The sequence below is a fragment of the Oncorhynchus gorbuscha genome, unplaced genomic scaffold (assembly GCF_021184085.1).
Source record: "Oncorhynchus gorbuscha isolate QuinsamMale2020 ecotype Even-year unplaced genomic scaffold, OgorEven_v1.0 Un_scaffold_5105, whole genome shotgun sequence".
Classification (NCBI taxonomy): Eukaryota; Metazoa; Chordata; class Actinopteri; order Salmoniformes; family Salmonidae; genus Oncorhynchus; species Oncorhynchus gorbuscha.
The window spans coordinates 1-15,424 of record NW_025748983.1 but is presented as its reverse complement, the minus strand read 5'-3'; the positions used below and the strand labels follow the sequence as shown (position 1 = coordinate 15,424).

The window sequence follows — 15,424 nt, the reverse complement described above, 5'->3', positions numbered from 1 at the left end:
TATGTTTCCAGTGATATATTTGGGGGTACAAATCATATTTTTCCCAGGATGGGGGGGGTTGTATACCCCCGTCCCACTTGGGATTTCGCCTGTGGATCAAAGCATCAGCACTCGTATCGTCGTATTCCACCGGATCTCTCATCACACCCGCACCACACACGAGAATACTGCAGCACCGTTTCCCCTGCCATAAACCCTCACATTGGTGCCACAAAAAGAGTAGATGACGATGTATAGGTTCGCAGAGAAAATTGTGTACTATTTTTGGATATTGATTAGCGATTTTCAAGGATGCAAATAAATTCCAAAATATGTGTGGAGTTTTTAGTTCAGATTATTAGTTTGAAATATGTGATCTATAAAGAGAGCTTTATAATCGCGATATTCACTTTTTGGGTTTGAATAGTGTGAGAAAACAACAATATATTTAGTGAGAATCACAAAATAGGGTACAAAATTATTTCTAGCTCTTAAAGGGGCAGTAGCCTACATGGGGTATACAGATTTAAATGACAGCATTATTTAATATGCAGTAATTCTTCTGCTATTTATTCTGTTACTAATAATATTTAAATGTTAATTGTTTATTCTGATTACAATTATTATTTCTCATCTTTTAACTAAATAATAATATTTTGCTTCCAATATGTAAGCACGTCAAATCAAAATGTATTTGTCACATACACATGGTTAGCAGATGTTAATGCAAGTGTAGCGAAATGCTTGTATATATAGCTGTCCGATAACACATTCTGAGCTCTGTCAGAACGTGTTAGACAGACCACAATATAGGTGAAGTCAACTGGCAAAGGAGTTGCATTTTTGAACAGTGATAGTCAAAGCGACCTTTAGCCTATCCCATGAGTGTTTGCAAGTTATATGACATATCAGATCTTATATAAGAGGATGTTGAACAACACAGTTAGACTCGCCCCATCCAAACATTTCCTTAGACTTGTCATCGCTTGGTCTGTCCATCTACATTTGGAATCAATGTTACGGATCTACCAGACCTAAAACTTTTCCATCCCAGGCCAAATATGAGTGAAATCAAACCTACCGATCCAGCAGACACTAACGCTGGAGAGGAAAAGGACGGGACAGCATCAAAAGTCTGTTCTGACAGTTTAAAAACAAAGAAACTTAAACCCGTAAGTGATACACTTTTGCATATGCAGCTGTTTGCCTTTTGCCTATAACATCTATATCTTCACGTATACAATATTGCTAATTTATTTGACAAAAACTTTTGCTTTATAATCTTGTTTTCCAAATAGCCCAAACCCCAGAATGCCGTGACAATCGCCGTCTCCTCTCGAACACTTTTCAACATGGATGAGGAACGGAAGATCTATGAGGAAGAGGGAGTCGAGAAGTACATGGCCTACATGAATCAACAGGAGCACGAGAATGAGCCACTCATGCCAGGTGTTGCGTTTCCCCTTGTGAAGGTATATTAGAGGGATTGAATTAACTAAAGATTTGGCTTACTTGCATGTCTGTATATGGGAGTATAAGAGGGTGGGGTTGCACTACAACATATAAATTCTGTATTGTGGGTGAAAAGGAAACTTCATTCAATATGATGCCAATGTCTTTAGGCCTAGATGGAATTTGTGTAATGCATCTAGAATAGTGTTTTGCTCAGAATTACAATAGGCAATATTGTTTCCCACAATTATGCACACCCTCTATACATGAATGCATAAATGACACTTTGGCAGAATATTCTTGTTTTTCCCTATTTAAACTGTTCTACACTCTTAGTAGTAAAGGTGCCTGGAAGAACTTTTAGGGTTGCCACACCTACAGAACCTTTCCAGTTGAAAAAGTTTTCCTTGAGGAACCCCTCTGAAAAGTTCCTTCGAGGAACCCTTGTGTAAAGGTTTGAAAAGGAATATTTTTGTGATGGGAGGTATTAAATGTTGAGCCTTTTTGATAATATATTGTAGAGGTGCCTGTCTATCAGATTGGATGCATGGCTTATTGGAGCCGTGGCTTTCAGTCTAATACACACCAGCCAGGTTGTAGTTGGTCTAGTCTAGTACACACCAGCCAGGTTGTAGTTGGTCTAGTCTAGTACAAACCAGCCAGGTTGTAGTTGGTCTAGTCTAATACACACCAGCCAGGTTGTAGTTGGTCTAGTCTAGTACAAACCAGCCAGGTTGTAGTTGGTCTAGTCTAGTACACACCAGCCAGGTTGTAGTTGGTCTAGTCTAATACACACCAGCCAGGTTGTAGTTGGTCTAGTCTAATACACACCAGCCAGGTTGTAGTTGGTCTAGTCTAGTACAAACCAGCCAGGTTGTAGTTGGTCTAGTCTAATACAAACCGGCCAGGTTGTAGTCGGTCTAGTCTAGTACAAACCAGTCAGGTTGTAGTTGGTCTAATACAAACCAGCCAGGTTGTAGTTGGTCTAGTCTAATACAAACCGGCCAGGTTGTAGTCGGTCTAGTCTAGTACAAACCAGTCAGGTTGTAGTTGGTCTAATACAAACCGGCCAGGTTGTAGTTGGTCTAGTCTAGTACAAACCAGCCAGGTTGTAGTTGGTCTAGTCTAGTACAAACCAGCCAGGTTGTAGTTGGTCTAGTCTAATACAAACCGGCCAGGTTGTAGTCGGTCTAGTCTAGTACAAACCAGTCAGGTTGTAGTTGGTCTAATACAAACCGGCCAGGTTGTAGTCGGTCTAGTCTAGTACAAACCAGCCAGGTTGTAGTTGGTCTAATACAAACCGGCCAGGTTGTAGTCGGTCTAGTCTAGTACAAACCAGCCAGGTTGTAGTTGGTCTAATACAAACCGGCCAGGTTGTAGTTGGTCTAGTCTAGTACAAACCAGTCAGGTTGTAGTTGGTCTAATACAAACCAGCCAGGTTGTAGTTGGTCTAGTCTAGTACAAACCAGCCAGGTTATAGTCAGTCTAGTCTAGTACAAACCAGCCAGGTTATAGTCGGTCTAGTCTAGTACAAACCAGTCAGGTTGTAGTTGGTCTAGTCTAATACAAACCAGCCAGGTTGTAGCTGGTCTAATACAAATCAGCCAGGTTGTAGTTGGTCTAGTCTAGTACAAACCAGTCAGGTTGTAGTTGGTCTAGTCTAGTACAAACCAGTCAGGTTGTAGTTGGTCTAGTCTAGTACACATCAGCCAGGTTGTAGTTGGTCTAGTCTAGTACAAACCAGTCAGGTTATAGTTGGTCTAGTCTAATACACACCAGCCAGGTTGTAGTTGGTCTAGTCTAGTACCAACCAGTCAGGTTATAGTTGGTCTAGTCTAATACAAACCAGCCAGGTTGTAGTTGGTCTAGTCTAATACACACCAGCCAGGTTATAGTTGGTCTAGTCTAGTACCAACCAGTCAGGTTATAGTTGGTCTAGTCTAATACAAACCAGCCAGGTTGTAGTTGGTCTAGTCTAATACACACCAGCCAGGTTATAGTTGGTCTAGTCTAGTACCAACCAGTCAGGTTATAGTTGGTCTAGTCTAATACACACCAGCCAGGTTGTAGTTGGTCTAGTCTAGTACAAACCAGCCAGGTTGTAGTTGGTCTAGTCTAATACAAACCAGCCAGGTTGTAGTTGGTCTAGTCTAGTACAAACCAGCCAGGTTGTAGTTGGTCTAGTCTAGTACAAACCAGCCAGGTTGTAGTTGGTCTAATACAAACCAGCCATGTTGTAGTTGGTTTAGTCTAGTACAAACCAGTCAGGTTGTAGTTGGTCTAGTACAAACCAGTCAGGTTATAGTTGGTCTAGTCTAATACAAACCATCCAGGTTGTAGTTGGTCTAGTCTAGTACAAACCAGTCAGGTTGTAGTTGATCTAGTCTAGTACAAACCAGTCAGGTTATAGTTGGTCTAATACAAACCAGCCAGGTTGTAGTTGGTCTAATACAAACCAGCCAGGCTGTAGTTGGTCTAGTCTAGTACAAACCAGCCAGGTTGTAGTTGGTCTAATACAAACCAGCCAGGTTGTAGTTGGTCTAATACAAACCAGCCAGGTTGTAGTTGGTCTAATACAAACCAGCCAGGCTGTAGTTGGTCTGGTCTAATACAAACCAGCCAGGCTGTAGTTGGTCTAGTCTAGTACAAACCAGCCAGGTTGTAGTTGGTCTAATACAAACCAGCCAGGCTGTAGTTGGTCTAGTCTAGTACAAACCAGCCAGGTTGTAGTTGGTCTAATACAAACCAGCCAGGCTGTAGTTGGTCTAGTCTAGTACAAACCAGCCAGGTTGTAGTTGGTCTAATACAAACCAGCCAGGCTGTAGTTGGTCTAGTCTAGTACAAACCAGCCAGGTTGTAGTTGGTCTAATACAAACCAGCCAGGTTATAGTTGGTCTAGTCTAGTACAAACCAGCCAGGTTATAGTTGGTCTAATACAAACCAGCCAGGTTATAGTTGGTCTAATACAAACCAGCCAGGTTGTAGTTGGTCTAATACAAACCAGCCAGGTTATAGTTGGTCTAGTCTAGTACAAACCAGCCAGGTTATAGTTGGTCTAATACAAACCAGCCAGGTTATAGTTGGTCTAATACAAACCAGCCAGGTTGTAGTTGGTCTAATACAAACCAGACAGGTTGTAGTTGGTCTAGTCTAGTACAAACCAGCCAGGTTGTAGTTGGTCTAATACAAACCAGCCAGGTTGTAGTTGGTCTAATACAAACCAGCCAGGTTGTAGTTGGTCTAGTCTAATACAAACCAGCCAGGTTGTAGTTGGTCTAGTCTAGTACAAACCAGTCTCTTTCTCGGGGTCCATTGAATGATTGGACATCGAATTTAAAAGGTACAATATGCAGAAATCGCTCTGTCATTTTCTTGTTGCTAAAATTCGAAACAATTTGAAACAAACAGTCAGTCATTGTATCTAAACTGCTGTGAAATACATTTTCCATAAACAAAAATATTGTATTTTCACCTGGTATACAAAACCGAATGTAAAAGATGAAAAAAATGTACTTAACAGGAAGCATACAAATAGAAGATTTCTACCGCTTGTTAGACTTGCTTTCAATGAGAAGGAAAGATCTATAACTCGTATTTATATGTGCATTTGGTTGGGTCACCAAAAAGTTACATATTGCAGCTTTAATGCTGCTCCTTTGACCAAATATGTTGTTTTTATTGTTTAGGCCTCTTGTTCTTGATATGTAGTGGCCATCTTTGGCCACCATCCTGATGACTTTACATCACATTTCTATACGGTGATAATGTTTTTGTTGTTTTGTCTGACAGATTTAACCATTGAGAGATTCTGTATGACTGGAGGGAAAAGCCCCATTGGATATCTGAAGGCCTACATGACCAACCTGTACCTCTCCAAGGATGGAGAGAAAGTCACTGAGGCCATTGAGGAGGGTAGGTGTTGATGACACTGTTTTTTAGCCTCTAGAGATTTAACTGGTGTTGCTTAGCAATGGTGCTAAGTAAACAACTGTAGATGTACATTTCCCCTTACCCATCTGTCTATCGCCTCCTTTGAATTTCATGCTGTCACAGTTACCAGCCCTTTCAAGCTTAACATCCTTATCATTTATCGCCCTCCAGGTCCCCTCGGAGAGTTCATCAATGAGCTTGATGCCTTGATAAGCTCCTTTCCTGAGGACGGCTCACCTCTCACAGTTCTGGGCGACTTTAACCTCCCCACGTCTACCTTTGACTCATTCCTCTCTGCCTCCTTCTTTCCACTCCTCTCCTCTTTTGACCTCACCCTCTCACCTTCCCCCCCTACTCACAAGGCAGGCAATACGCTCAACCTCATCTTTACTAGATGCTGTTCTTCCACTAACCTCATTGCAACTCCCCTCCAAGTCTCCGACCACTACCTTGTATCTTTTCCCTCTCGCTCTCATCCAACACTTCCCACACTGCCCCTACTCGGATGGTATCGCGCCGTCCCAACCTTCGCTCTCTCTCCCCCGCTACTCTCTCCTCTTCCATCCTATCATCTCTTCCCTCTGCTCAAACCTTCTCCAACCTATCTCCTGATTCTGCCTCCTCAACCCTCCTCTCCTCCCTTTCTGCATCCTTTGACTCTCTATGTCCCCTATCTTCCAGGCCGGCTCGGTCCTCCCCCCCGCTCCGTGGCTTGACGACTCAATGCGAGCTCACAGAACAGGGCTCCGGAAGGCCGAGCGGAAATGGAGGAAAACTCGCCTCCCTGCGGACCTGGCATCCTTTCACTCCCTCCTCTCTACATTTTCCTCCTCTGTCTCTGCTGCTAAAGCCACTTTCTACCACTCTAAATTCCAAGCATCTGCCTCTAACCCTAGGAAGCTCTTTGCCACATTCTCCTCCCTCCTGAATCCTCCTCCCCTCCCCCCTCCTCCCTCTCTGCAGATGACTTCGTCAACCATTTTGAAAAGAAGATCGACGACATCCGATCCTCGTTTGCTAAGTCAAACAACACCGCTGGTTCTGCTCACACTGCCCTACCCTGTGCTCTGACCTCTTTCTCCCCTCTCTCTCCAGATGAAATCTCGCGTCTTGTGACGGCCGGCCGCCCAACAACCTGCCCGCTCGACCCTATCCCCTCCTCTCTTCTCCAGACCATTTCCGGAGACCTTCTCCCTTACCTCACCTCGCTCATCAACTTATCCCTGACCGCTGGCTACGTCCCTTCCGTCTTCAAGAGAGCGAGAGTTGCACCCCTTCTGAAAAAACCTACACTCGATCCCTCCGATGTCAACAACTACAGACCAGTATCCCTTCTTTCTTTTCTCTCCAAAACTCTTGAACGTGCCGTCCTTGGTCAGCTCTCCCGCTATCTCTCTCAGAATGACCTTCTTGATCCAAATCAGTCAGGTTTCAAGACTAGTCATTCAACTGAGACTGCTCTTCTCTGTATCACGGAGGCGCTCCGCACCGCTAAAGCTAACTCTCTCTCCTCTGCTCTCATCCTTCTAGACCTATCGGCTGCCTTCGATACTGTGAACCATCAGATTCTCCTCTCCACCCTCTCCGAGTTGGGCATCTCCGGCGCGGCCCACGCTTGGATTGCGTCCTACCTGACAGGTCGCTCCTACCAGGTGGCGTGGCGAGAATCTGTCTCCTCACCACGCGCTCTCACCACTGGTGTCCCCCAGGGCTCTGTTCTAGGCCCTCTCCTATTCTCACTATACACCAAGTCACTTGGCTCTGTCATAACCTCACATGGTCTCTCCTATCATTGCTATGCAGACGACACACAATTAATCTTCTCCTTTCCCCCTTCTGATGACCAGGTGGCGAATCGCATCTCTGCATGTCTGGCAGACATATCAGTGTGGATGACGGATCACCACCTCAAGCTGAACTTCGGCAAGACGGAGCTGCTCTTCCTCCCGGGGAAGGACTGCCCGTTCCATGATCTCGCCATCACGGTTGACAACTCCATTGTGTCCTCCTCCCAGAGCGCTAAGAACCTTGGCGTGATACTGGACAACAAACTGTCGTTCTCAACTAACATCAAGGCGGTGGCCCGTTCCTGTAGGTTCATGCTCTACAACATCCGCAGAGTACGACCCTGCCTCACACAGGAAGCGGCGCAGGTCCTAATCCAGGCACTTGTCATCTCCCGTCTGGATTACTGCAACTCGCTGTTGGCTGGGCTCCCTGCCTGTGCCATTAAACCCCTACAACTCATCCAGAACGCCGCAGCCCGTCTAGTGTTCAACCTTCCCAAGTTCTCTCACGTCACCCCGCTCCTCCGCTCTCTCCACTGGCTTCCAGTTGAAGCTCGCATCCGCTACAAGACCATGGTGCTTGCCTACGGAGCTGTGAGGGGAACGGCACCTCAGTACCTCCAGGCTCTGATCAGGCCCTACACCCAAATAAGGGCACTGCGTTCATCCACCTCTGGCCTGCTCGCCTCCCTACCACTGAGGAAGTACAGTTCCCGCTCAGCTCAGTCAAAACTGTTCGCTGCTCTGGCTCCCCAATGGTGGAACAAACTCCCTCACGACGCCAGGACAGCGGAGTCAATCACCACCTTCCGGAGACACCTGAAACCCCACCTCTTTAAGGAATACCTAGGATAGGATAAAGTAATCCTTCTCACCCCCTCCCCCCTTAAAATATTTAGATGCACTATTGTAAAGTGGTTGTTCCACTGGATGTCATAAGGTGAATGCACCAATTTGTAAGTCGCTCTGGATAAGAGCGTCTGCTAAATGACTTAAATGTAAAATGTTAAATGTACGTTATAGTATAGCCTACAGATATAATGCATGGGTGATGCTGTTGTAATAGGTTGTGACTCATTGTAATGGCTGGAATGGAATTAATGGAACATAGTCAAACATGTGGTTTCCATGTGTGATGTGTACGCTATCCATCCGTTTATTCCATTCCAGTCATTACAATGAGCCTGAGCTCTTGTAGCTCCTTGTACAACATCACGACACTTCCAGGAAAGCTTGTAAAACAGACCAAACAGTTCAGGCCGGGGTTTGAGAAGTCAATGAGAGAAGTGAAGAATTATTCCTTAGTTGTACATTAAGGCACATCCTAGATTGGAGCCAATGTCTTAAGTAGTTGAACGTGTTATTATCCTAACTTTGTGAAAATGACACATTTAAATTTGAGTCAAAACCTACTTTAAATTGAAGGAGTGGCTTTGATTTGACATCCTGCAGATGTGCAGTTCGGCGTGAAACAACTTAGACCTGATGACATGTATTTACGCATGAGATTAGTTAGCCAATGTCACCATGACACGGCCTGCAAGTGTGATCGAGGATTTTAATTACATACGTGTGTGTGTGTGTGTATATGTATGTACACACACACACACACACACACACACACACACACACACACACACACACACACACACACACACACACACACACACACACACACACACACACACACACACACACACACACACACACACACAGTTGAAGTCAGATGTTTACATACACTTAGGTTGGAGTCATTAGTTAGTTTCAACCTCTCCATAAATGTATTGTTTATCAAACTATAGTTTTGAGAAGTATGAGGGACATCTACTTTATGCATGACACAAGTCATTTTTATAACAATTGTTTACAGACAGATTATTTCACTTATAATTCACTGTTTCACAATTCCAGTGGGTCAGAAGTTGACTGTGCCTTTAAACAGCTTGGAAAATTCCAGAAACTGATGTCATAGCTTTAGATGTTTCTGATAGGCTAATTGCCATCATTTGAGTCAATTGGAGGTGTGCCTGTATTTCAAGGCCTACCTTCAAACTCAGTGCCTATTTGCTTGACATCATGGAAAAATCAAAATAAATTAGCCAAGACCTCAGAAAAAAAACATTGTAGACCTCCACAAGTCTGCTTCATTCTGGGGAGCAATTTCCAAATGCTTGAAGGTACCACGTTCATCTGTACAAACAACAGTATGCAAGTATAAATACCATGGGACCACGCAGCTGTCATACCGCTCAGGAAGGAGACGCGTTCTGTCTCCTAGAGATGAACGTACTTTGGTGCGAAAAGTGCAAATCAATCCTAGAACAACAGCAAAGGACCTTGTGAAGATGCTGGAGGAAAAAGGTACAAAAGTATCTATATCCACAGTAAAACAAGTCCTATATCAACATAACCTGAAAGGCCACTCAGCAAGGACGAAGCCACTGCTCCAAAACCGCCATAAAAAAGCCAGCCTACGGTTTGCAACTGCACATGGGGACAAAGATTGTACTTTTTGGAGAAATGTATTTTGGTCTGATGAAAAAAAATAGAACTGTTTGCAATAATGACCATCATTATGTTTGGAGGAAAAAGGGGGAGGCTTCCAAGCTGAAGAACACCATCCCAACCGTGAAGCACGGGGGTGGCAGCATCATGTTGTGGGGGTGCTTTGCTGCAGCAGGGACTGGTAAAATAGATGGCATCATGAGGTAGGAAAATTATGTGGATATATTGAAGTAACATCTCAAGACATCAGTTAAAGCTTGTTTGCAAATGGGTCTTCCAAATGAACAATGACCCCCAAGCAAAATGGCTTAAGGACAAAAATGTCAAGGTATTGGAGAGGCCATCACAAAGCCCTGACCTCAATCCCATAGAAAATTTGTGGGCAGAAATGAAAAAGCATGTGCGAGCAAGGAGGCCTACAAACCTTATTCAGTTACACGAGCTCTGTCAGGAGGAATGGGCCAAAATTCACCCAACTTATTGTTGAAGCTTGTGGAAGGCCTCCCAAAACGTTTGACCCAAGTTAAACAATTTAAAGGCAATGTTACTAAATACAAATTGAGTGTATGTAAACTTCTGACCCACTGGGAATGTGATGAAAGAAATAAAATCTGAAATAAATAATTCTCTCTACTATTATACTGACATTTCATATTCTTAAAATAAAGTGGTGATCTAACTGACCTAAAACAGGGAAGCTTTACTTGGATTAAATGCCAGGAATTGTGAAACTGAGTTTAAATGTATTTGGCTGAGGTGTATCTAAACTTCAGACTTCAACTGTATATATGTGTGTGTATATGTTTGTGTATGTGTGTGTTACAGTTGAACTTGTGTTTATTTACCCTCAAGCTGCGTACCCCCTACAGCACAAGGGTCAGCACACTCTCAAATGTTTTTTTGCCATCATTGTAAGCCTGCCACACACACATTATACGATATATTTATTAAACATAAGAATGAGTGTGGGTTTGTCACAACCCGGCTCGTGGGGTGACAAAGAGCTCTTTAGGACCAGGTCGCAAATAATAATATAATAATAATCAATCATTTAGCTCTTTACTTAGCCATCTAACATATAAAACCTTACTTGTTCATTGAAAATTGTGAATAATTCACCACAGGTTAATGAGAAGGGTGTGCTTGAAAGGATGCACATAACTCTGCAATGTTGGGTTGTATTGGAAAGAGTCTCTGTCTTTTCCCACAGTCTGTGCCTGTATTTAGTTTAGTGATGGCTGAGAATCCACTCTCACATTGGTACAGTACGTGGTTGCAAAGGGAATCAGTGTCTTAACTGCGCTATTTGCCAAGGCAGGATACTCTGAGTGCAGCCCAATCCAGAAATCTGGCAGTGGCTTTTGATTTCAATGAAATTTTCACAGAACCGCTTGTTGCAATTTCAATGAGGCTCTCTTCTTCAGATATCATTAAGTGGACTGGAGGCAACCAATCCAGTTGTTTGTGTCATCCGTTTCAGGAATACAGTAGTGAGGCTGTATACAGTAGTGAGGCTGTATACAGTAGTGAGGCTGTATACAGTAGTGAGGCTGTATACAGTAGCGAGGCTGTATACAGTAGTGAGGCTGTATACAGTAGTGAGGCTGTATACAGTAGTGAGGCTGTATACAGTAGCGAGGCTGTATACAGTAGCGAGGCTGTATACAGTAGTGAGGCTGTATACAGTAGCGAGGCTGTATACAGTAGTGAGGCTGTATACAGTAGTGAGGCTGTATACAGTGTATACAGTGAGGCTGTATACAGTAGCGAGGCTGTATACAGTAGTGAGGCTGTATACAGTATGACAGTAGCGAGGCTGTATACAGTAGCGAGGCTGTATACAGTAGTGAGGCTGTATACAGTAGCGAGGCTGTATACAGTAGTGAGGCTGTATACAGTAGTGAGGCTGTATACAGTAGCGAGGCTGTATACAGTAGCGAGGCTGTATACAGTAGTGAGGCTGTATACAGTAGCGAGGCTGTATACAGTAGCAAGGCTACATACAGACACCGGTTAGTCAGGCTGATTTTTATTTTATTTTACCTTTATTTAACCAGGCAAGTCAGTTAAGAACAAATTCTTATTTTCAATGACGGCCTGGGAACAGTGGGTTAACTGCCTGTTCAGGGGCAGAACGACAGCTCGGGGTTTGAACTCGCAACCTTCCGGTTACTAGTCCAACGCTCTAACCACTAGGCTACCCTGCCGCCCCAGGGTAGAGGATTGAGGTAGTATGTACATGTAGATTTGGTTAAAGTGACTATGCATATATGATGAACAGAGAGAAACCTTGGATCATTTTTACTCTAACTTCCGCGACGCATATAAGGCCCTGCCCCGCCCCCTTTCGGAAAAGCTGACCACGACTCCATTTTGTTGATCCCTGCCTACAGACAGAAACTAAAACAAGAGGCTCCCACGCTGAGGTCTGTCCAACGCTGGTCCGACCAAGCTAACTCCACACTCCAAGACTGCTTCCATCAAGTGGACTGGGATATGTGTCGTATTGCATCAGATAACAATATTGATGAATACGCTGATTCGTTCCCATAGCAACGACTAAAACATTCCCTAACCAGAAACCGTGGATTGATGGCAGCATTCGCGTGAACCTGAAAGCGCGAACCACTTTTAATCAGGGCAAGGTGTCTGGCAACATGACTGAATACAAACAGTGCAGCTATTCCCTCCGCAAGGCTATCAAACAAGCTAAGCGTCAGTACAGAGACAAAGTAGAATCTCAATTCAACGGCTCAGACACAAGAGGCATGTGGCAGGGTCTACAGTCAATCACGGACTACAAGAAGAAATCCAGCCCAGTCACGGACCAGGATGTCTTGCTCCCAGGCAGACCCAGGCAAAATGTTTTGCCCACTTCGAGGACAATACAGTGCCACTGACACGGCCTGCAACGAAAACATGCGGTCTCTCCTTCACTGCAGCCGAGGTGAGTAAGACATTTAAATGTGTTAACCCTCGCAAGGCTGCAGGCCCAGACGGCATCCCCAGCCGCGCCCTCAGAGCATGCGCAGACCAGCTGGCCGGTGTGTTTACGGACATATTCAATCAATCCCTATACCAGTCTGCTGTTCCCACATGCTTCAAGAGGGCCACCATTGTTCCTGTTCCCAAGAAAGCTAAGGTAACTGAGCTAAACGACTGATAAACAGAGAGTAGCAGCAACGTAAAAAGAGGGATTGTGGGGACACACAATGCAAATAGTCAGAGTAGCCATTTGATTACCTGTTCAGGAGTCTTATGGCATTTTTGTCCTAGATTTGGCACTCCGGTACCACTGACATGCGGTAGTAGAGAGAACAGTGTATGACTGGGGTGGATGGGGTCTTTGACATTTTTTAGGGCCTTCCTCTGACACTGCCTGGTGTAGAGGTCCTGGTTGGCAGGCAGCTTAGCCCAAGTGATGTACTGGGCCATACGCACTACCCTCTGTAGTGCCTTGCGTTCAGAGGCCGAGCAATTGCCGTAATAGGCAGTGATGTAACCATGCTCTCGACATTGCAGCAGAACCTTTTGAGGATCTCAGGACTCATGCCAAATCTTTTTAGTTTCCTTAGAGGGGAATAGGCTTTGTCGTGCCCTCATCACGACTGTCTTGGTGTGTTTGGACCATTCTAGTTTGTTATTGATTTGGACACCAAGGAACTTGAAGCTCTCAACCTGCTCCACTACAGCCCCGTTGAAGAGAATGGGGGCATGCTCGGTCCTCCTTTTCCTGTAGTCCACAATCATCTCCTTAGTCTTGATTACGTTGAGGGATAGGGTGTTATTCTGGCAACACCCGGACAGGTCTCTGACCTCCTCCCTATAGGCTGTCTTGTCATTGTTGGTGATCAGGCCTACCACTGTTGTGTCGTCTGCAAACTTAATGATGGTGTCGGAGTCGTATCTGGCCATGCAGTTGTGGGTGAACAGGGAGTACAGGAGGGGACTGAGCACGCACCCCTGGGGAGTTCCAGTGTTTAGGATCAGCATGGCAGATGTGTTGCTACCTACCCTCACCACCTGGGGGCGCCCGTCAAGAAGTCCAGGATCCAGTTGCAGAGGGAGGTGTTTAGACCCAGGATCCTTAGCTTAGTGTTGAGCTTTGAGGGCACTTTGGTGTTGAACGCTGAGCTGCTTAATTCTTGCTCCAAAAACTCCCGCTGCTTATTTTTCAAATTGGCATGTTTGTTTCTGAATGTCTGTGCAAGAGTGAAGGATTCATCGAGTTGTGACATAGTAATTTTGCACATATAACACAATGTCGATGAGGAAAGGCACTACTCCCAATATAAGTGAACCACAAATGAATGTAGTTCTCATCATATTAGCGCCTCCTCAATGGTCCAACGTCCTGTTGTTCAGTGCTTTCCCAGGCAAGGGGGCAGTAGCTCTTCGGCTGCATCGGATTCACAACTGTCAGTGTTCATAATAGCTGAGCTAATAACAAATGTACAATTACTGATGCTAGCATTGGATGTGCTTGTGGAAGCAGAACAACTTGTGTCGTCGACAGGTACAGGTGTAGTACTGCTGGTAGTAGCAGTACTACCAGTAGAGCTGGTATGTGTCTCTATGGACGTGGGCCTTACTTTTTTTTAACCATTTATACATTTTCAAGTCAACGGAATGAGCAGCAGCTATGTTTGGCTACATACGGACCGTTAGTGGAATTCCCGTTAGAGAGTAAGGGTTAATGTGATTGGATGTTAATTTGACTAGGCTACCTGTATTTGACATTGTGTTACTTCGCTGATCACTAAATGGTTTCATTTTATTTTTGCCAGTGAAACGAGGCTACTAATTGTTTTTAAATTTAAATTTTAAAAATTGTGAATCAGATATTTATTTGTCGTACCCCCGACGGCATTACGTGTACCCCAGTTTGGGAAAACCTGCACTAGACACTATTTATGGGGGTTATTAGTAAGAATTAAATCAATAAATAAGAATATAACAAGGTTTTTCACATTTTGAGATCATTTGAGTCATCTTAAAATCAATAATTATACTCTTAGATTGATCTGAGGCCTGAAATGGCCAATCCAGATTCAAATCCAGATTCAAATCAATACCTAGGACAAGGACTGCTGCTTCGAACAACAAATAAATTCCAGCAACAAAAAAATGTGCATTCTGGTTTATGGACACGTTTCTTTGGAACAGAAATATTTAAAGATTATTAACTATTATTCATATTTAAAGATTATGAGATTATTTGTTATGAGAATGTATAAAACCCAAATAATATTTTATAAACAGGCATTGCTGCAGCGACCATGTTTACATCTGGAGATGTGGAGAACCAACTGTCCGACACACAGCTGAAAGTAGCTTTTGACGGAGACGCAGTCCTCTTCTCTGACGAGTCGGAGATCATCGCGAAACAACGTGGCCTGGATAAGTTCTTTGAGCACGAGCAGGAGTTTGAGAACATACCTCTTAAAAAGGTAATCACGAGAGGACTCTGAAGTACTACATGCCTACATTTTATGTAAATGATTGACATTGTTTTTTTCTTCAGATTTCCTTATTTGGAGTCTCCTACACTGTTAGAAAAAATGTGTTATCTACAATGTAAAGGGGTTATTTGGCTGTCCCCCATAGGAAACCGTTTGATGAACCCTTTTTGGTTCCAGGTAGAACCCTTTCCACAGAGGGTTTTACATGAAACTCAAAAGGGTTCTACCCAAACCAAACAGGGTAATCCTGTGGGGACAGCCAAAGAACCCCTTGTAACCCTTTTTTATAAGAGTGTATACAAGGGTTAT

The 15,424-nt window shown here is 44.1% G+C and overlaps 1 protein-coding gene across 1 annotated transcript; it reads left to right on the top strand.

Moving 5' to 3' along the window:
- Positions 1 to 949: 949 nt before the first annotated feature.
- On the top strand, positions 950 to 15,103 carry LOC124028951 (cytosolic 5'-nucleotidase 1A-like; the record flags this gene model as incomplete). The annotated part of the gene is made up of 5 exons (XM_046340838.1): positions 950 to 1,151; positions 1,278 to 1,451; positions 5,118 to 5,124; positions 5,221 to 5,343; positions 14,916 to 15,103. Coding segments are annotated over exons 1-5 (603 nt in total), but the record flags the coding sequence as incomplete, so codon positions are not given.
- Between the last annotated feature and the right edge of the window lie 321 nt (positions 15,104 to 15,424).